This window comes from Leptidea sinapis, chromosome 17, assembly GCF_905404315.1.
Source record: "Leptidea sinapis chromosome 17, ilLepSina1.1, whole genome shotgun sequence".
In the NCBI taxonomy this organism is placed as follows: domain Eukaryota; kingdom Metazoa; phylum Arthropoda; class Insecta; order Lepidoptera; family Pieridae; genus Leptidea; species Leptidea sinapis.
In genome coordinates, this window is record NC_066281.1 from 6,078,619 (window position 1) to 6,101,884 (window position 23,266).

General features: G+C 33.7%; 2 protein-coding genes across 9 annotated transcripts in view; both read left to right on the forward strand.

The window, feature by feature from the left end:
- The first annotated feature begins 1,940 nt into the window (after positions 1–1,940).
- On the forward strand, positions 1,941–17,924 carry LOC126969240 (myrosinase 1-like). 7 transcript variants are annotated; one of them, XM_050814607.1, is made up of 7 exons: positions 1,941–2,065; positions 3,003–3,145; positions 3,947–4,599; positions 4,688–4,996; positions 5,071–5,309; positions 16,428–16,486; positions 17,890–17,915. In XM_050814607.1, the coding sequence occupies exons 1-7, from the start codon at positions 2,037–2,039 to the stop codon at positions 17,907–17,909; spliced, it is 1,452 nt and encodes a 483-aa protein (XP_050670564.1). In that variant the 5' UTR covers positions 1,941–2,036; the 3' UTR covers positions 17,910–17,915. The 7 variants fall into 7 exon arrangements, with proteins under 7 accessions (XP_050670564.1, XP_050670559.1, XP_050670561.1 ...); XM_050814602.1 differs by lacking the exons at positions 4,688–4,996; positions 5,071–5,309; positions 17,890–17,915 and adding exons at positions 14,986–15,364; positions 15,441–15,749; positions 15,834–16,072 and having other exon boundaries at positions 3,947–4,220; positions 16,428–16,603; XM_050814606.1 differs by lacking the exons at positions 1,941–2,065; positions 3,003–3,145; positions 3,947–4,599; positions 4,688–4,996; positions 5,071–5,309 and adding exons at positions 11,055–11,158; positions 13,985–14,127; positions 14,712–15,364; positions 15,441–15,749; positions 15,834–16,072 and having other exon boundaries at positions 17,890–17,924.
- Positions 17,925–19,744: 1,820 nt separating this feature from the next.
- LOC126969238 (myrosinase 1-like) overlaps positions 19,745–23,266 on the forward strand; it is a 32,479-nt gene continuing 28,957 nt past the window's right edge. Inside the window, exons 1-3 of one of the 2 annotated variants that reach the window (XM_050814597.1) lie at positions 19,745–19,788; positions 19,867–19,997; positions 20,328–20,992. In XM_050814597.1, the coding sequence (XP_050670554.1) occupies positions 19,766–19,788; positions 19,867–19,997; positions 20,328–20,992 (819 nt within the window). In that variant the 5' untranslated portion in view covers positions 19,745–19,765. The remainder of the gene's footprint in view (positions 19,789–19,866; positions 19,998–20,327; positions 20,993–23,266) is intronic. The other variant, XM_050814599.1, reaches the window with a different exon arrangement.

Below are 23,266 nucleotides of genomic sequence, written 5' to 3' on the forward strand. Positions count from 1 at the left end.
GGTACTCTCCTCTAGCAACGTACTCTATCCAAAGTTTCATGCTCTAATTAGAATAATCAACCAGATGTCAAAACATTTTTTCCAGTCTGCCGCAGGCACGACTTCTACGGCCTTCTTGAACGCTATTAACGCATCCCCCGGCGACGAAAACTGGATCTCTTTCATTTGATTTTTTATGTTAGCAAATTAAAAGAAGTCACACGGTGCTGGATCAGGACTATAAGGAAGGTGTCCCGTGACTTTGACCGGTGTGATGACCCTTGTTTTGAGCGCTGAATGCGCAGGTTCTATGTCGTGGTGAAGCAATAGCCCGTGGAGCCCGGTATTCAGTTGCATGTCGCTTATGCCAGTAAAAACTTCTGGCAAGCATTACGTAGTATCTATTTGGCGTTACTTCAGCTTGATTTTGGAATGGAATCAACACTAAATACCCCGTCACAGAAGAGAAACTAGCGATCAAAATTTTACATGCGCTTCTCGACTTTTTTACTTTGGTAGGTGTTGGTTCGTTTTGAAACAGACAAACGGTCGACCGAAGCTTTGTTTAGATCTAAAAAAAATATGGAGGGACATTGGCACTTCGAACAATTGATATTTTTACTCGTCAATAATCACATATTTTAAATAACTAGGTACCATTAGTCGGGGTTCATACATAAAATCTTTTTTCGCAAAACTTTCATAGTGGCCTGGTATTAAGGCTCGGTCCTTTATTTTTGCAGTGGTTGTGGATTAATTTATGCTGTAGTACTCAATACCTCTTGTTATTTTATTTTATTATTTAACTACTCGTGTAAGTCAGTAAGTATTCTTTTTTTATAGAAGAGTTACTACTCTTCTACTACTGTAGTACAAACACGCGTACGAGTTACCTGACCACCAGAATACCAGAGGAATCACGAGAGCGCTGTTAGCCTTAAATTTAACGATTGAGAATTTTTGCTACATGTATTTACATACCTAGATATAATTAAAATTATTTGTAAAACGATGAAGGTGTAGATATTCATTTAGAAATAATGGTGATGAGTTTCTTGCCACTTCTTCTCATTAAAGCTCAAACTTTTGTGATGATATGTAAACATTCAAAAGTGTCATTTCTTTGACTCAAATTAATAGAGTGATATTAATTTGATTTAATTGACTTATGAAAACAAACACCTATTCCACGCATCGCCCGGAGAGTACCGATGAAAATGACTGAATAAATTATGATTTATGTATAGATTTTAATATAATACAAGACGAATACACACTTTTTATTTGACGTTTGAATTTAAATTAGTAATTTTTAAATCAGGACGTACAAAAACCATATTTTAATTCATAATTACAATATCGTAAATATTTGAATGATGAAATGCCGCTGTCCCGGTAACTATTGTTAACCCTGCGCACATGATCGCATAAGCAACGAAACGGAAAGCTCAGGCCACGCCCGTGTCCTCTAGGTCAATAGTCATACCACTCTTACACTTAATGAGCTTTTGTAATATATGTGGCTTAAACCAAAATACAAAACCCTTATCAAAGTATAGTCATCATAAAAAATGTTAAAACTAACCGCGAACTGACACGACAGCCCGCAGCCGGAAGTGATAGAAAAGCGACGTTGCCAACTCGCTAATGGTTTTAAGTTCCCAGAAATCGGTACTGTCATATTCTTCGGCATTGTTTCAAATCAACTTTGTTTCGAATCCTCTCGGTCTCCCTTACAATTACAAGACACCTAAAGGGCTGGCAACCCTTCTGTTTCCTGTGAGTTGTCCAGAACCAACGTCATCCTGTTCGTGTGTCCTGCTGGATACAGTTGTGTTAATAATTTGTACTTAAAGCTATTTAATATTATTTTGTTACGTTTTCTTGTATTTATCTCAAATGAAAGATTAATATCAACATCTGGCGTTGCAATATGATGTCATTGATAGTATTTTATATTTTTATCAATTTCTTCTAGATATATAATATTGTGTAGATAGATATTGTGTACATTTCTAAAAGTAACTTCGGCTGATTATATACTATCGTCACACAAAATGTTAACAATAGATATTGGCACAATGAGGTGAGTAATTTTATAAATTATTCAATTTATTTTAAGAAATAAAATTTAAATAAATTTATCTATTTACCAATTGCCCAATTATTAATAAACTTTATCGTCAAAACAGTGTGCTATGTTTAAGTGATTTCCCCCACTTCCGGGAATAAATACACAAATTTAATTATTATAACCATTTATGGAGGATGCGGGGCTCGAACCCACGCCTTTCGGGTTCCGCCCGAGCGCTCTCTTACCAGCTTCATCAGACTCTTAATCGGATGGTTGGCTCAGTAGTTCATAAACAAGATTTTTTGGTGTATAAAAAATTTGCTTATGTTTAAAATTTTCTCAATTTAATAAGTTTATTACTATGAGAAAGTTAAATTTCAGAAGATCGCCTACCTAGTATTCTGCTAAACAGATCACTGGGGATGAAAAATTATGCCTTCTAAAATGCTTCCAAGAATTTTTTTTAAATTCTGGAATAATATCAACCAACAAAAATCCAGCTACAATATACAAGAATCGCCTCATTCAAAAAGCCATTATACAATTAAAAATATAATATAGGTCACCGCTATCTAGCATTGCATTTAAAGTACAATTAAATGAGTCATTTCTTAAATTGCCCCTCTTAACTTTCAAATTGCCCCATGTGGGGCACTGATCTAAGCCTTATAGTTCCCTATTGACATCAACAGCTAATATTATAGAGACGAAAATAATTAACAATGTAGAAATAATATTTTAATTTTTAAATGTTCTTTTTTCTAGTTAGTTCTAGGTTCTTAAATGTGGTTAATGAACTATACGTTAACGTTCAATAAGTGATTTTAAATCCTATTTTGAATAAAAATATTTGAATTTGAATATACGAGAAAAGGTCTGACAAGGCGCGTTGTCCATGAATCATAAATAAGTAATTGACAAGACATTACAATTATGCGTTCCCTTACAGAAATTTGCTACTTATATTATGTGCGATAGCACTTAGTACAGCTGAGCTGCAAGAAGACACTCAACCAAGAAAATTCCCAGATGGATTTCTATTTGGATCTGCAACTTCTGCGTATCAAATAGAAGGCGCTTGGAATGTTGATGGTATGTTTTTTTATGAGAAAAAGTATCAAAACAGGCACGACTTCACATGACGGTGATACGCCCTGTCCATAACATTACTTCTCTGCTCAAACGTCCCGAAATTCGGCATCACTATTACGCCATCACCTTCATGCAGTCATTCATCACCACTAGACACAATGATAAATCTCATAAGGCCAGCAAGCCCAGCTAGCAAACCTCCCACTGGTAAATGTATGTCAAGCTTTCGTTTTAGAAAATCTGTACTGATAAATTGAGAATCAGGTGTTTTCTTCGGTTAAACTGCGAAAATTAGTTTATTGATATTACTTATACTAGCGATACAAATATGATAACAATACCTAGATATTCGCAATACAAATAATTCAGACAATGACATTTCATTACATTTGACAATTCATAGAATTAAAGGGCGCAGGGCACTTAATTTAAATGGCATAAACAACGTTTTCCGAGTCAACACTTGTCTCAAATATACTATAAGCTGTATAATTTGATTGAAAGAAGAATCAAAATAAGTTTTATTTTGTGAACTGTGCATCGTAGGAACACCTATGAACCAATGATAAGAAGTGATATCTGTTTATCTGTCATGATGGCTTAAGATTGACACAATCATACTCTCAAATCAAAATGCTCTTGAAGTATGAACAGAACTCAAGATAGTAAGTAGGCACTTATAAATTAAATAAGATAGTAAAACAATGACAAATATTTTTAATGTAAAATATATATATATATATATATATATATATATATATATATATATATATATATATTAATAGAATAATAACGTTTCAGGAAAATCTGAAAGTATTTGGGATCACATTACTCATAGAATACCTTGCGTTTTAAGTAATTGTGACACAGGCGATGTTGCTGCTAATTCTTATTATTTATACAAAAGAGACGTGGAAATGATGAGAGAACTTGGCTTAGATTTCTACAGATTTTCGATTTCATGGACGAGAATTCTCCCAACCGGCTTTCCTGACAAAATAAATGAAGCTGGAAAGAACTACTACAATAACTTAATCGATGAAATGCTAAAATATAACATAACGCCTATGGTAACCTTATATCATGGAGATTTGCCTCAGAAATTACAACAGATTGGTGGATGGACAAATCCTGAAGTATCTAACTGGTTTTCTGACTACGCACGAGTTGCTTTTGAATTATTTGGTGACAGAGTCAAGTATTGGTTTACTATAAATGAACCGAAGGAGACCTGCAATCAGGATTTTGCGACTGGCTTTAAGGACTTAAGCGGGATCGCTGATTATCTTTGCGCAAAACATGTTCTTGTAGCGCATGGAAAAGCTTATGAAATATATAACAATGAGTTTAGAGCTTCGCAAAATGGAAATGTTGGCATAGTATTAAGTGCTATGTGGTACGAACCAGAATCAGACAAAGATATTGAGGCTGCTGAGGATGCTGCGATGTTTGAAGTAACAAATTATGACACAATATGATATGTATATTTTATAATAAGAATAATAATTCACGTTTAATGTTTTCTATCGATTTTTATTTCAGTGGGGTCAATTTATTCACCCAATATTCTCGGAGACCGGTGATTTTCCAAATATAATGAAAGAGAGAATAGCAAACAGAAGTGCTGAGCAGGGATTTCCCAGTTCAAGATTACCAAAATTTTCTCCTGAGGAAGTGGCATTGGTTAAAGGTAGTGCCGACTTTTGTGGACTTAATCATTACTATACCTTCATAACTTATAGAAACGAGTCAATTAATGGACTTTATGAATCACCTTCATATCACGATGATATGAATGTTATAACATATACACCCAACGATTGGAAGAACACAGAATCAGCATCAACAAATGTATGTACGAATATACCCCTTATTACACCATTATAAAATCAATGCACACTACAATATTATATTTCTTTTTCTAGGTGCCTTGGGGCTTTTATAAACTTTTAACTAAAATTAGAAATGATTATGGTAATCCTCCAACTTATATTACTGAGAATGGATTTGATAGTATGGCTGACGGTATAGTTGATGATAATAGAGTGTCTTATTATAAATCATATCTGAATGCTATGCTAGATGCTATTTCTGAAGGATCAGATATCAGATTGTATACCGCATGGAGTCTCATGGATAACTTTGAATGGGGAACTGGCTATAAGTAAGTTTTGGTTTTCTTTCGTTTTAGCTGAGAAGAGGTCTAGAAACTATAGCTAATAAGCAAATTGTGAACTTGATGGTAAAAATATACTTTCCATTATACCTAATAAAACATTGTTCATGCCCAACGTGGATGTGGCGTTCCTTCACAGTGCAGTTTTCAAAGAACGTTCTTCCACGTACAACCAAACTGCGGGATGATCTTTCTTCCTTTCATGGTATTACCTGAACAATATTTCATTAGTAACATCAAAAAACTGGTACATCCACCACAAACAACGACAACAATTCTGTGGTTCCTAAGGAGTTGCAAGAGGGTCACATAATTAGCGCGAATTTTTCCTACTAATTCCATTAAATATTAACATAAAAATTGAATATTTCAGATCAAAATATGGCCTCTACGAAGTGAACTACACAAGTGGTAACTTTGAACGTGTTCCACGTAAGTCAGCTTATTTTTATAGGAATCTCCTAAGAACGCGCGTTCTTGATGAGAATTACGAGCCCGACATGTCTGTTCCGATATCTATAGAATAATAAATTAATAAATTAAAATAAAAGTGTCGTGGTTTTCTTTACATACTCTTAAATTTAATATAAAATTAACAGCTGTGCATCAGCCTGGTCAAGTAAATCAAAATTTTCTGCAAATCTACTGATATAATTTGGCAATACCAACACTCGTCCAAAATGTCTTAGGGCATATGCAGCAGAACTGAGTCTGTCTGCTAATTGGTCTATCTGAGGGACTGCTATCAACTGCTACTGGCAGGCAGGTGTACTAAGAAAATATGAAAACTCGCCAAAGACAAACATACAAGTCATAAACAAACTCAAAACCACACTCACATACAATTCAAATATCGCGTGACGATCGGGCGGCGCCTATAGTTCCAGCAGCAGGCGCAGCTGACTATTACCATTTGTGCCAGTGCTCCTCGCTATTTTGTTTGTTTTGTCAGTTTTTAATGTAAATATTATTCCAAAAATTTATCGTGGTTTCATAAAACCACACAATCCTTTTTATGTACGCCTTCATAAATCAAAACATTATAAAAAATTTATACATAATATGATAATATGTATAGTGAATTTAAGTGTTAACTGTTCAACATTGACGATGTCAAAATGGTAAACCAAATCAAAGACCGATATTCGGCGTGTTTACCCTTCGAAGTAAGCGTTGATGTTATAGATAACGATCATTATTGTAGTTTTTTTGTTAAATTGCTCGTTTTCCTCTTCCTTTTTTAGGGTTCTTTACCCTATGGATAACTAATGAAAACCCTATAATTAAGATTTCGCTATACGTTAGTCCGCCTGTCGGCGGGCTATATATCGTACACCGTATGGGTAAGACGGATGAAAATTTGACATATATGAGTGTGTATCTGTAGTGAACGTAGTGTTTAAATTCTCTTTGTCGGTAGTATCGTTATAACAACGAATAATGGCAAATACGAAAAGCGCCCTAATGCAAATAGTAATACATAATATACGATGTTATGTTACCCTTCGAGTGTGAGTACATCACGGCCGTGACCTGATTTTATCACTTTAATTTCACAAACTACACTCTGTGTTTTGCTATTATGTCACCATCAACCTTCAACTATAATATCAATAAAAACCAATATTGTCTATGCATTCAGAAACTATTGATCAGATTGTGATGAAACTTTGATTGAGTTATTATGGGTTCTAATATACATATAATACTATTAGACTGGTAGTATTATTACCACCTCAAAGATCCTAACTTTCTTAAAATCTGACATCATTGTTTTTGCAGTATAGCAGTGAAATAATAATAATAAATAAACTTGGCACACGATGGCATTTAAAATACAATCATAATAAACTACATAATAATTATAAATAATGAGATAAGTTTTATTTGTACGATTTAATTTATCAAAACATTATTACATCTTCTTTACAGGCCGGCAACGCTATTGTGATTCCTCTGGTGTTGCAAGAGAATGTGGGCGGCGGCGATCACTTAACACCAGGTGACCCATACGCTCGTTTGTACTCCTGTTCCATAAATAAAAACTTTCCGAAAGTCCGCGTGTCTATCCGTATAAGGATATTCTGCGCACACACAAAGTCGATATGCATTACTAGCCTGAAATAACCATCCCCATGACCATTAGACTATAAAGAACACGTAAACGTAATAATAAGAGCTATTTCATCTGGAGAAAACAGATCTGAGTTCCTATGTATACATGTATGTCCATATGTGCGCGACAAATTTACGAATAACTCAACACACGCCAACCGATTATGATGATTTTTTTTTATTAGAAAGGATATACTTCATATGTAGTTTGGTTAGGTTCTGATTATGGGATCCATGACAAAGCAATTCTTAATTGGGAGTAAATTAACGATACTCAGCAGAATCTTTTTTTATGCTTTCCGGATAATGGTAACGTCGTTATGGTCAAGTACTTGTCGTAGTCGAATATAATGATAAATGGAACTCCTAAACAACTTAGTAAGTGTGCTATCTGGGGCAGAATTTCCTACTGTCTGTAATCAAATTGCAATGCGCTTACGTTCATTGCTGCATTGCAAAATTTAGTAGATTTACACATATTTAGACAAATTTAGTTAGTGTACATCAGATTCACTAAAAATCAAGAAAACATAAAAAAAATTAAGAATGAAACAACCGATTTCAAAAACACTAAAAAAATAATAAATTTCTAAAAGAAAATAGGAGATTCTAAAAATAATAATAATCGTAACTAGAATTAGATTAATTAAATAGATTGTTTAAAAATACGCAATAATTTTTGTACTTTTATTGCATATTCAAGCTATTATTTTGGAATAGTGATTTTGAACTCGGTTGTTTTCTGTTAAATATTTTTTTCTTTTACTAGCGTTAAGTCACAAATTATTTACCCTGAATCATTTAGATACGTTTTTCAAGGACTCTTTCGAACTTTCATATTATAAACTAATAAGGTCCTGTCAGCGAAAATAACAATCTCACATTATTTGTTGGTTTCGAATGGCAAATCGTTAATGTAGACGAGGAATAAGAAAGGTCCGAGGATTGGACACTGAGGCACGCCCATCCGCAGTACACTCCTGATGAATGTTCATTATTGATTACGTCTTTCTGTTTTTTTTTAGATAAGTATGAAGTAATTAGATCAAGTGATTAAGTTTATACCATAATAAAATAGTTTACGGATAAGATTAGAATGGTATCCGCAATATACCTACAGCATTATCATATTTCTCTAGAGCATTTAATAAAATATGTCGAATCAACGTTATGAATCAGTCAACAATGTCATCTAAGTATATTTTTTCATAATTCCAATCAAAGACTCAATCGGAAACTATCGCGATGGAGAGATTCTTGTCGTAATCGATTTTAAATCATATATTTAATCTAGTTGTATCAATAAGATGCTATTTGTTCAAGCTTATAAGATGATATTATACTTGTTGATTGATTCGACCGTCGGACATTTTTGTTGATATAACCATTCCGTGTGATGATAACCTTAATATGATAACCGAGATAGATAAATTGTCAAATTACTTAAACTTAGCTCACGAGGCTACCGGCATGTGGGAAGTGGACTCAACAATAATTGTTCTGTTAGTCGTTGGTATATTTAATATTATAAAAAAAAATATAAACAAAAATACATATAAACATCCATGACTTGGAAGCAAACATTCATATACACACCTTACAAATATTGGCATCTAACCGGATTTTCACATGGAACCCCACGGTTTTAAATAGACATATTTTCTGTTGTACTTAAGTTATGAATATGGGTATTAGAATAATCAAGACCATACAACATTCGATACAAGTAGCGCATTAATTTGCGTCACATTTTGCTATTTTAAAGAGATATCCCTCATTTCTGGGATTAAATATACGAGTATAAAGTGGAATGCCCATTTTAGGCTAGCAAACGCCCAGTAATTTACTATTATCTAAAATGTATTTATTTTATTTTATTTTGGCATCAAACAGTCACAAAATTACAATTTTAATGTTATGCAATTACTAAAGAGACTTATAGAGCCGAAAATTACAATGTTAAATTAAATACTTGGTGCTAAACATAAACATAAAGAGTTAACATTTACAACAAACGTGTACAATACAATAACTTTAAAGATTTTCTTCTCCATTCGTAACAAGATTATATAAGTTTGAGAATTAATTTCTTTCTAAATTCTTTATAAGGTAACCCAAAGACATCCATATCAGAAAAATCTTTATTATAGGAATTAAGTGCTCGTGGTATAAAGCTATTCAAAGTACTTATATTTTTTTGTGTAGCGTGGTGGAACAAAAATATTTAATTTATGAGAGGAGCGGATGGGAAGATTGGCGCGTGATGTAAATGATATTTTTGAAAGTAGAATAGGACAGTAAATTTTATTATTTAGAATTTTATAGATAAACTAGTGGTCCCAACAGACGTTGTTCTGTCGGAAATTTCGGACACACGTCTTTAATTTGAAAAATCGGTCCAGCTGTTAGAAGGAGTCCTCTAAAATACACTATATGGACGGAATTGAGAATCTAAACCAATCTCAAATTCACTGGAACACACAAACAAATCATCAAAATCGGTCCAGCCGTTTAGGAGGTAGTGCAATTGTGAATCAAAATACTTCTCAAATCCACCTGAAGACACACACCAATCTCAAATTCACTGCAACACACAAAAAAAATCATCAAAATCGGTCCAGCCGTTTAGGAGGTAGTTTAATTGTGAATCTAAACCATTCTCGAATCCACCTGAATACACACAGAAAGTTTCATTAGAATCGGTCCAGCCGTCTAGGAGGAGTTCAGTGACATACACACGCACACAAGAAATATATATATAAAGATATAATATCGATGAATTACGGCGATTAACTAAGCTAAGAATATTGTATTTTTCAAGTGAGTCTGCATAAGAAGGAGTCGTATTATTGGAGTGATAGATTAATGTTTATAATGTTCTTTTGCACTTTTTATCCGACTTAAATAAAGTAGGAGGTTCTCAATTCGTCGGTATGTTCTTTTTTTATAATAACTCAATATCGCGCCAACCGATTTCGATGATTCGTTTTTTATTGGAAAGGATATACTTCAAAGATCAAAGTAACGGAACTCTACAATTCTTAGGAGCAAATCAACGATGCGATTTTGGTTCAATATGTTTTCTTTCTGGAAATTTCGAGCTGCAGCTCAAGCTCCATGAACGGCCGGAGACCAAAGTTGATAATGAAGAATTGAAGGCTATCGTGGAAGCGGATCCATCACAAAACCACGTCTGAGTTAGCTGCAGGCTGCGGTGTTAGTGATAAAACTGTTTTAATGCACTTGAAGAAAATTGGGAAGGTAGAAAAGCTTGAAAGGTACCTCATGTATTGAGTGAAACAAACTAACAAACGCACTTAGACTGCTGCGACGACTTAGACATTACTCAACCGGCACAATAATGAAGGAATTTTAAATCGAATCATTATAAGTGATGAAAAGAAGATCATTTACAATAATCGGAAGCACTCATCGCAATGGCTGAACCCTGGCGAGCCAGCCAAATCCTGCCTCAAGCGAAAAATTACTCAAAAAAAGTTACTTGTGAGCTATATTTTCCTGTTACGAATGCTATATTTATCTGAAAGCAATTATTAATATAAACATCTGGCAGTACGGTATTGTGTAATCGACATTTAATATTTTTATCAGTTTCGTATTTGTTACAATAATGCGTAGATGCCAATGTATTCGAAATAGTGAGGCAGTTAAATACTGTCGTCACACAAAATGTTACAAATAAATGGTGATAATGTAAAAAGGTGAGTATTTTTATGAACTTTTAAGTTATAAGAAGAGGCAAAATTTAAATAAAATTATCTTCTTACCAATCGCCTAACTAACTAAATTAATAAACTTAATCTTTCTAATTATTTTCAATGTATTACTGTATAAATTCTGAATTTATTATTTTAAATACAATTTAATTTCGTTGAAAATTTACAGTTTTCATTAAAAAAAACTAATAATAATTTAAATTAAACTAATATCTAACTATACATTAAAATAGAAACTGCGACATTATAAATAATAATCACATTAAGATGGTAGTTAGTTAGTCTACAGGTAAGGTGCCCATGAAGCTAGCAACGGTGTCTCTTTGAATGGCCAAACTTATTTTTTTAATTGTCAATTTATGCAAAGAGTATCTACATAATGCTCGAGACTCACTTGTTGTAAAATCATAACCCCTGGAATATTTAAAAACTATCACGGAAACAAGGATTAATTTATTTGAATAAATGTAATTGTTGTTTGTATTTTATCGCTTAATTATCGTTACTGGGCCATTTGAGAGAATGATAGGTTAACCCTATACCCGGGTTTTTCTCATTTTGATGGTTACGGACACTTTTAAATTACATTATTGAAGTGAAACTTCTTTATCGACTTATGAGAGAACTTTAATAGTATGTCGTCACGATTTTCGGTTACGCGCCATGTTGTTTTTTTTTTATCAAAGATCAGTATAGTGACATTAAGAATAATAATATATTAATTTGAAAGTGATAAAATAAAAAGTCTTAGTCATATTCAAGGGAATTTATAGTAAAATTGGGAGTGATTTGATATTTTGTTTGATAAATCTAAAACGTTGGCGTGGTTTTAATATTTATTTGAGGTGAACATCACTTTTTCATTCTAATTATTAGTAAATGTATATAAATCTGTTAAACTTAGCAAGTATTAATAAATATGTAAATCTTAAAAACATTTTTAATGCTAAGAACAATAAAAAAAACTAAATTATAAAAATTAAATAAAACACAATTAGAAAATAAAAATATGTATACATACATAATCTTTCCGTTCTTTCCGTTGGTTCTGTACCCTAGGGCTAACCTACGGAGCCTTAGTAATAAGGCCTTATTACTAAGGCTCCGCAATCCGTCACTTTGTGATTGAGCACACTGTACCGTATTAAAATATGATAAGAATTTTGAGTATAGGCAGTAAAGCGTAAAATATTTGGATATATATATACTAGCTGACCCAGCAAACGTTGTATTGCCGATATTAAAATCGCGATACAAAAGTAACTGTTGATCGTAGATGGTTGAAAATTTGAAATTGTGTGTATTTTTTAATGCTGACTCATAATCAAACAAATTAAAAAAAAATGTCAAAAAAATTAAAAAAAAATATTTTGTGTCTTTCCACCCTTACATTTAGGGGGATGAAAAATAGATGTTATCCGATTCTCAAATCTACCCGATATGCACTCAAAATATCATGAGAATCGGTCAAGCCGTTTCAGAGGAGTTCAAAGTTTAACATGTCACGAGAATTTATATATAAAATATATATATATATATATTATAATATACTGACTACACAAATGCCTTAGAATGGCAACATTTTGAAAATAAATATAGTACTTAAATTTTCCGCAATTACTCCAGTTATATATAGCTGAAATTTTGACAGAGCGCGCCATTGTGGCTGTAGCAATAAAATAATATTTAACAAGATGCGTACTTCCAAAATTACCAAAATTTCTGCAAAAAAAGTTAAAAAAAATGTTAGCGCACAGTCGTACAAAATATTTGACAGTATTTTATTTTAATAATTCAATAGGAACAAACGGTCACATTTAAAATTAATTAGACTTTTAGGATTTAGCATATTAAATCTTAATTCTTCCCCTTTTTTTTACATTTAAAACAGCCAATATAGAGTTGGACGAGTATTACCAGCCACTAAGTTTGGCGTTCGGGGCTATGATTCGATCGAAACCTGGGCAGTGCTTCAGTCTCTTCAGAGGTGCCACATTGATTATCGATATATCAAAGCGTTGATGGGTTTGTTTGGAAACGCCACCATGTCAGTCCGCCTCTAACAAGGAAGTCGATGCCTTTCCAACCGCCACGGGAAGTAAGACAAGGTGATGCATTATCGCCGTAAGCTGTTCACCGCTGCGTTGGCATATGTATTTAGACTTCTGGACTGGAAATCAATATCAACAAACAATTCACTCACCTTCGATTTGCAGATGATATCGTAATCATGGCTAAGATCATCGAAGTCTCAAACCATGTGCTCGATAGAATCAATACAGCTTCTAGAAGAGTAGGTATCAAAATGAACACGGACAAGACAAAGTTACACACCTATTCCTATAACAGTTGGGAACTGTAGTCTCGAAATTGTTGACGAGTACATCTACCTTGGATAAATAGTTCAGTTAGGTAGGTAAAATGTCGTGAAAGAGATACTCGTCAAATCCAACTTGGATGGGCAGCATTCGGGAAGCTCCGCAAAATCTTCTCGTTACAAATTTCTTAAAACGAAGGGTTGCCAGTGACGATTTACGGGACGCAGACGTGGTCGCTAACTGTGGGCCTTATGAGATAGCTCATGGCCGCTCAGAGAGCAATAAAGAGTGCTATGCTTGGAGTTTCCCTCTGAGATCGAATGATGATCGAATGAATTCGAGCTCTTTTAGGTTGAAGTGTATGTAGGTAACAAGTTGTTAAAAGTGGTATTAACCACATTAGATCTAAACGGGAAACAGTCTAAGTGACAAGGCTCGTATTCCATATCATATATTACTTATTTATATAACATTACAATACGTTCTCTTTCAGCCATTTGCTACTTATATTATGTGCGATAACACTTAGTACAGCCGAGCTACATAAAGACACTCAAACAAAGAAATTCCCAGATGGATTTCTATTTGGAGCTTCAACTTCTGCATATCAAATAGAAGGTGCTTGGAATGTTGATGGTATGTTACGGTTTCTCCTTTTTGCTCTGTTCATTAATTCAATATATTGAAGACTTTACTTCCGCTACCATTTGTATACTGATGATCTCCAGATGTACAACCATTCACCCCTTTAAAGTCATGCTAAATCGATTTCTTCTACGCTTTTATTTTGACTATGCAGATAATTAATTATTGTTTTTAAAGTGTATTAAGTTTTCATTCATAACTTCATACCCATCCAGCCGGCATTTTGTGTTTAGAAGCCTCCCACAGGTAAATGAAGATATGTACATTGTTATCTTTTTTGTAAATCATATAATATTATAAACTGTAATTCGATTGAGAAAAGAAACAAAATAACAAATACTTTGTTAACTTTTCATCGTAACATCAGCTAAGTAATAGTAATTTATCGTTTATCGGACATCGTTGCTTAAGATTGACAAAATGTTCTGAATAATTTTAATATCGTAATCATGTATCTAACCAAAATGCACTATCTAAGTCTTGAACCATGAACAGAGATCAAGAGGTAGGCACTTAAAATGATAAAAGTTACAATAAGAAATATATATTTTGTTATCATATTTTATACATTTCAGGAAAATCTGAAAATATTTGGGATCACATTACTCATAAAATTCCTTGTTTTTTGAGTAATTGTGATACAGGTGATGTTGCTGCTAATTCTTATTATTTATACAAAAGAGACGTGGAAATGATGAGAGAACTTGGCTTAGATTTCTACAGATTTTCAATTTCATGGACGAGAATTCTTCCAACCAGCTTTCCAGACAAAATAAATGAAGCTGGAAAGAACTACTATAATAACTTAATCAATGAAATGCTGAAATATAACATAACGCCTATGGTAACCTTATATCATGGAGATTTGCCTCAGAAATTGCAACAAATTGGTGGATGGACAAATCCTGAAGTATCTAAGTGGTTTTCTGATTACGCACGAGTTGCTTTTGAATTATTTGGTGACAGAGTCAAGCATTGGTTTACTTTAAATGAACCAAAAGAAACCTGCAATCAGGATTATGCAACTGGTTTTAGGGACTTAAGCGGCATCGCTGATTATCTATGCGCAAAAAATGTTCTTTTAGCGCATGGAAAAGCATATGAAGTATATAACAATGAGTTTAGAGCTTCACAAAATGGAAATGTTGGGATAGTAGTAAGTGTAAAGTGGTACGAACCAGAAACAGAGAAAGAAATTGATGCTGCTGAGGATGTCGCCATATTTGAAGTAATCAATCAAGAGAAATAATGATAGGTTAAGTACAATAACTTACATTTAATGTTTTCATTTGATTTTATTTCAGTGGGGTCAATTTATCCACCCAATATTCTCGGAGACAGGTGATTTTCCGAAAAAAATGAAAGAGAGAATAGCAAAAAAAAGTGCTGAGCAGGGATTTCCCAGTTCAAGATTACCAAATTTTTCTCCAGAGGAAGTGGAGTTGGTTAGAGGCAGTGCTGATTTTTTTGGACTTAATCATTACTCTACATGCATAGCTTATAGAAACGAGTCAATTAATGGACTTTATGAATCACCTTCATATCACGATGATATGAATGTTATAACATATACACCCAACGATTGGAAGAGCACAGAATCAGCATCAACAAATGTATGTACGAATTCACCCTAAAGCACCCTAATTTAAAGTATTTCATTGAAATCGGCACACACTACCATATTTTTCTTATTTTAGGTGTCTTGGGGCTTTTATAAAGTGTTAACTAAAATTAGAAATGATTATGGCAATCCTCCAATATATATTACTGAGAATGGATTTAACAGTGAAATTGGTGGTATACTTGATGATAACAGAATGTCTTATCTTAAGTCATATCTGAATGCTATGCTAGATGCCATTTCTGAAGGGTCAGATATCAGATTATATAGCATATGGAGTCTGATGGATAACTTTGAATGGGGAACTGGCTATAAGTAAGTTTTTGTTTTCATTTGTTGTAGCTTCAAAGGGAAGGCTTGAAACCTTTCCAAAAATAAAAAAAAACAATGTGAACTTTACTTTAAAAATAAATGTTTCGCCTCATAAAACATTGTGCTACCACGGTGTAATTTAAAAATCTCGTAACAAAACTGTGGATTAAACTTTCTTTCACAGTGTTTTCTGATAAATATTGCATTAATAACATCACAAAAAAAAAACATCCACCACAAATAACGACAACACTACTGTATTTCCTGAGGACTTGCAATGGAGCCACGCTTACCATCACTTATGCTATTTTGTCGTACAAATTCCATTAAATATTAACATAAAAATTCTATATTTCAGGTCAAAATATGGGCTTTACGAAGTGAACTACACGAGTGGAAAGTTTGAACGTGTTCCACGTAAGTCGGCCTATTTCTACAGGAACGTCCTAAAAACGCGCGTTCTAGATATTAATTTCGAGCCTGATATGTCTGTTCCGATCTGTGAAGAAAATTGATTAATTTATCATAATAAAAGTGTCGTTGTTTTCTTTAAAAACTCTAATTAGCGTAACATAATATTATGGAAATCTTTAAAGAAAGCGTAGAATCATATCTACTTAACTTCAGAGCCAATTATAATCAGTTCCAGTGTACCTCAAGGTTCCCACCTGGGTCCCCTTTTTTGCATGACTTAGTCGAAAAATTATCGTCACCGTATCTTTTGTATGCCGATGATATATGCTTATTTACTTTATTGGATTGGTGTAAGCAAAACCATATGCATTTTAATATAAAAAATGCCTTCTTATAACATTCACCAAAAACGGTTAAAAATTATTTTTGATTATAAAATTAACGATCAACCTCTTGAGAGGAAAATTGTTATCAAGGATCTCGTTTGTCTGTTTGACGACCAGCTTAGTTTTCGCTATCATTACATTAGTATAATAAACAATGCTTGCAAGAATCTGGGCTTCATAGCAAGAACCACGACATTGTTCAAAAAACCACAAAGCGTCATTTTGTTGTATAACACACTGGTAAGGGCGGTGCTGGAGTACTGCGCAAGAATTTGGTTGGATGTACATTCATATAATATCGAACATGTTTAGAAAAAATGCTTGAGAATAGTCTCTTACCGCTGTGGTATATCCAGGCAAATTACCTCCTATGCTGACCGTCTTGCCAAATTTCATATGACTCCACTCCATATTCGTCGTTAAGTTAAACGACAAGATTTATTGACCCTCCACAAAGTACAACATTTAAACTTAGACTCTCCAGCTTTGCTATTTCAGATAAGATCAAAACCCTTTACTCTAGACATTTGTTCAAATAACTCCTCGTATCATTACTCAATCATAAGAATGTGTCGCTCATATATTAATGAAATAGCCAAATTAGAGATAGATGTCTTCGATTCGAGATTTTCGTTATTTTTTAACAATCTAAGTGAAATAACTAAGTATATTAGGAATTTTGTAGTTGATTTGATTTTACAATCTTATTCAAGCTGTGCGACCCTTTAGGATTGCAATAAGATTTAAATGTAATTAAATTAAGACTTTAGGTTAGAAATTATTGTAATCAGTAATTTGAATTTCTTCAATATCAAATTGCAAGACGTGACTTATTGAAGTTACTCGTATGTAACCAAGCTAATATAATATAGCACGAACAGCTCTGTTTCGCAAAGTCAATCAAAATCTTTTGGAAATATAATGATACACTATTGGGTATAGAAACACTCGACTTATTTCTAATCTGTCTTAGGGAATATGCAGCAGAACTGAGTCTATCTGCTCATTTTGCTATTTTAGGGCTCCACTGGAAATATTAATCTAAGGTAAGGGACCCAAGACGACCATAACATTGAATGGGGAACAAGTTCATACAAGTTGCAATCTCTCGTCGTTCATAAGTACCTTGAATATTTAATTTTAGTGATGACAATGACACATGAACATTAGCAATACCAAAGGTGCGCTGCCGGCATAGGCACACCTCATAGGAGGTGGAAGTGTGCTCTAAATTGAAGATGCCAAAGTCGTATCGCTTCAAGATGCGGAGAGAATATAGCATTGTAATGCACTGTGATTTGGTTATAGAAATTATAAATAAAAATTGAAACAATGAATCTATGTCAAATGCACAAAAGGAACTCAAAGTTGTTAGAGGAGAATAAAAACTTGCATGCAATAGTCAATGGATTTGAGCTGTATAAAGGAGGGTACAAGGAAACCTTAAATCTAGTGTTTAAGGTAATATCTCAGTTACATGGGGCTGAAACTTTTATAAACTCTTAAAGTCATCGATCAAATAGAAAGGGCCACTCAATCCCAATTATTAAACCTATTTGATAAGTTAGTTGTAAGGTTTGGTCCCAAGATTGGATTGCAGTGTAATCTGTGGCTTTCCCACGTAATTTATTAGAATAAAAAGAAATTAAATAAATATGTAAGATTACATTAATTCATTGATAACAACTATAACATTGTTTGAAGCGTTTTAGCAAAAAGCAATCATATATCGTGAACTATAATGTCAAATAATGTCAAGAAAAGATATATTACATGTGCAAAATATTCAAATCTACATAGGGAAAGAAATTACAAACCAAAGAACTTAGTACAGGTTTGAAAAATATAAAAAGGAACCGAAATAACCTTCAATTAAAACCTGGATAATGTATCCAAGCAATATGATATTATTAAAAATAAAAAAAACAGAACTCATCCTAGTTATAGACGGCTTGATTGAGATAAGTAACTTTAACATAGAGTATTTAAATAAACTTTAACAGAGGGTGTTCAATCACAAAACTGATAACTGTAATTGTTAGTCTTCTCCAGGCCCTTCAGGCAATGAGACTAAGAGAGTAACACAAAATAAATCTATGTCACGTCAGCATGAACTTACGCGGGAAATTTTCGTGCAATGATGCTTTTCGTTTAAGTCAATAAGAATCTACAGGAATACTAGGATTTCCTAGATTTATAATTAAATGTTCCGGTGCTTAACCTTTACGTGCGGGTACTTGACGGAATGTGTGTTACGCCATACGACCATAGATGTCGCGGCTCGTGGTTTATTCTTAACTTGCACCGGCTAAGTTGCTAGGATAAAGATGTTATGGTGTTAAGGAAAATGTTGTGTGTTATTTGGACAACTGGAGTTACCAGATCTTTTACAATGAAGTCTCATCTTGTGCCACTGTTTACAATTGATTTAATGAGATTAAATAATAATATAATTAATTATTAATGTACAATATTAATATCTACTCTCACCTATCAATGTTTTATTATTAAAGACTGCGAAGTCACTATCTTATTATTACTATACCATATTGTTTCGTGTTATAAAACAAGGAATGAGAATGCGCCCATGAAAGGGTAATATGTATTTAATATAAGGTTATAAAACATGAAATATCCTGATTCTTTTGAGGAGAAAAGCGTGATTAAAATACAATTATTTACCCTTTACATGAGGAAAGACATTTTAGACACAAGAAGAAAGACATTTTAATGGTTTTAAGAAAATATAACAAAACAATTCTATCAATAATAATAGATATGTGTAGATGCTGATATGCTATCTAAGATAGATAAATGATGGTTTTTTTCATACTTCAAAGGTGATATAAAACCAATTTTTCAAGAACAAATTTGTCAAAGTCATACGCAGAGCATAATGTTGCGTTTGATCACGATATTGTAAGAAGATTTTCCTTTCATAATTTCAACATTTTTACTGACTTGAAGTATTTTAATAAATTTTTGTTAATTGTGCAGGCTTGCTATTTTGGCACTAGCTTATACTGAAAAGACCGTGAGTCGACATGAACCAAGAAGCTTTCCTGATGGGTTCCTATTCGGTACTGCGACAGCATCATATCAAGTGGAAGGCGCCTGGGACGAAGATGGTATGAAAGATTTTAAATAATGAATGTTTCTGACTAACATTTTAATATTATTTGAAACTTAAGCCCTTACTGTGTTCTAAATAAAAAATAAGTAAGTAAAGTAAAGTAAAAAGTAAAGTTATTCCAAATTTAAAACTTATTGTCTTTATTTTACCCTTGTCACTACAGAATTGCGTAACAGGGAGAAATAATTTTAATCGTTTATGAATGAGACGGTAAAAGTTTATATCGAAGTAATTCCCTAATAATAATTCTTCTTAATCAATTATTAATACATACTTCATAAGAATTCGGTCATATATAAGACTTAACATGAATTGTGTTTAACAGGGAAATCGGAAAATATATGGGATCGCCTTAGCCATACAGAGCCATGTGCTATAAAGAATTGTGATACAGGAGACATCGCCGATAACTCATACTATAATTATCGCAGAGATGTAGAAATGATGAGAGAACTTGGACTTGACTTCTACAGGTTTTCTCTTTCTTGGTCAAGAGTCCTGCCGACAAGTTTCCCTGATCAAATAAATGAAGCTGGAGTTAACTACTACAACAATTTAATAAATGAGATGTTAAAATATAACATTCAACCAATGATATCTCTGTACCACTGGGATCTACCACAAAAGTTACAAGAATTAGGTGGATGGACAAACCCTCATATTAAAGACTGGTTCACTGACTATTCTAGAGTCATGTTTGAACTATTCGGTGATAGAGTAAAACATTGGTTTACCATAAATGAACCAAGAGAAGTTTGCTACCAAGGATATGCTGCGAGGACCTTGGCGCCCGCTTACAATATATCTGGTATGGCGGAGTATCTGTGTGCTAAAAATTTACTGGTGGCTCACGCTAAAGTTTATCATATGTATGATAAAGAATTTAGGCCACATCAAGGTGGTTCTATTGGAATTGTTCTAAGTGCAAAATGGTATGAACCTGAAACTGACAACGATATTGATGCGGCTGAAGAAGTATTACAATTTGAGGTAAGATCAAATCTATCTACATTTTAGTATTCGGTTACTATTAATTATTTATATAATTTGAGATTTCTAACGAAAACGACGGATGTATTTTCGGCGGATTCATTTAGAATTTTGCACATTTCACGAGGATTTCGCAATAAATAAATGATCTGTCCGATTATCCTCACCAGGATTTTCAGGATCAGCTATTTGTAATAACCGATGTCTGGTAGTGATTTTGTGCCAAGGACCAAGGTATGTGCCTTGACACGTGTGTGCTAAATATCGGTTATTCGTGGATACAAAATTATAATTTTATTAAGACTAAATAGAAAAATAAATAATAGCTATAAGAACTTAAAAATACGCTTTAATAGAAAATTGTGTAAACTAAAGAAAAAGTAAAGAAAAAGTAGAAAATAAATTAACTTGAAAATAATTATATATATATCATTTCTTTCAGGCATTTTTAAACCCATTAAAAATGTAAATTGAATAAAATAGAATAAGATGTACTTAAAAATAAAATTGTATACATCACACTACTTAATAATTAAATAAATTAAAACTGAAATTGCCCCAAACCCCCCGTTCGTACACCAAGTAATGTACTGATAATACTATTTCCGGTTAATGTCACGATGCACCGAAAGCCAGTAATGGAGTATAGGATTCTCTGGGTGCTCTCTGAGCACCCAGAGAATCACACATACACTGAGAATTTCGTTTTCGGATTCGCGAATGCGAGACCAAAAAGCAGCCACTCGTGATCTTATCACTGCGAAATAATCGGGGAGTCTGGCGTCGGCAAACATGCCCGACGCACTGCAATATTTGGGCAGTCTCATCAGAATACGGTATGCATTATTATACTGCACTCTGATGCTGCTTCGTGCAGTTTTAGTGCAGTTGACCCAAAGCTGACACGTGTAGAAGCATTGACAATATGCTCTAAACAGTGTCAGCTTCGCCTCAGGACTGCACCGTGCAAACCGGCGTGCGAGCATATTGCATCGAACAGCCAGAGCCCTCCGCTCGCGTTCTATTTCTTCGCTATCACACACATTCTCAGTGAGGATATGCCCCAAGTATCTGAAAAAACCAAACTGCGCATCATCAATCTTTAAATTACGGTTTACATCCGGGTAAATTAATCTCTCCAGTATTTTATCCTATAATTGTACCTAACGAAATTGGCCTATAGTTTTTGAGACTGGAGAGATCGCCAGTTTTATTTTTAGGGATAGGAACCACCACAGTTCTCATGAAGTTTTTTGGCAAGTCACCTGTATTTATGCAAATGGTAAAGAGCTCCGCCAATTTACTATAAATTTTATCACCTGCATAAAGTATATTATGTTCCAGGCTTAATCCATCAAAACCTGGAGGCTTTCCCCTTTTCATTTTATTGGTAACACTGGCTATATGGTCCGATGAATAACGAAGAGGTTTACATTCAGTACTACTATCATTAACAGGCGATGAGGCATATTCTGCTTTACGAGTAGACAATGGGTCCACTTTGAAGTGGTGCGAAAATAAGTCGGCAATGAGTTTTGGTTCATGCTCTTTATCAACGCTCGCAGGTAAATTTGATCTATAGTTCAGACGTTTCGTGGTCTTCCAGAATTTTACGAAGTTTTTATCTGCCTGATGCGAGGCTATAATATCCATCTTTATCTGGTCCTCGTTATTTTGGCACCACTTCAATTTATTTTTAAAATTCTTACGACTGTACGCCATTTTATCGTATATCGCACCAGTTTGCGGTTTACCACACCATAACCAATATTTGAAATAATACCTCACTTTTTGGTGACTCTCACGAACGTGATAGTTCCATCCCAAAACTTTCTTATGTCTTACGGGTGCATAAATAAATATCACTCTAGTTATCACAACAATGGATATTGTACCTATTGGTTTCGTTCACGTCTCTGTTACCCCAGTGAACTCCAGATAGTGTCTTATTTTCTATAGATATTGTTATTTTTTGAGGACGTATATCCATTTCACACTTAATTAGAAGGGGAAAATGGTCTGACCAGTACACTCCAAGATCCACAAAAACGGAAATTACTGTTTCACGCGCTGCAGCCGTCACCACGCAGTGATCTAGCCAACGCTTAGACACGCTGCCATCATTAATATGTGTAAACGTGTCCGGAGCCAGAACCTCAGTTTCAACGCACACGAGTGAATAGTCTGTGCAGAAAGCAAGCAGCTCGTTACCGAATCTAGTACCACAATGTGCGTTGAAGTCACCCAGAACATAGATAGCTTCAATATCACTGT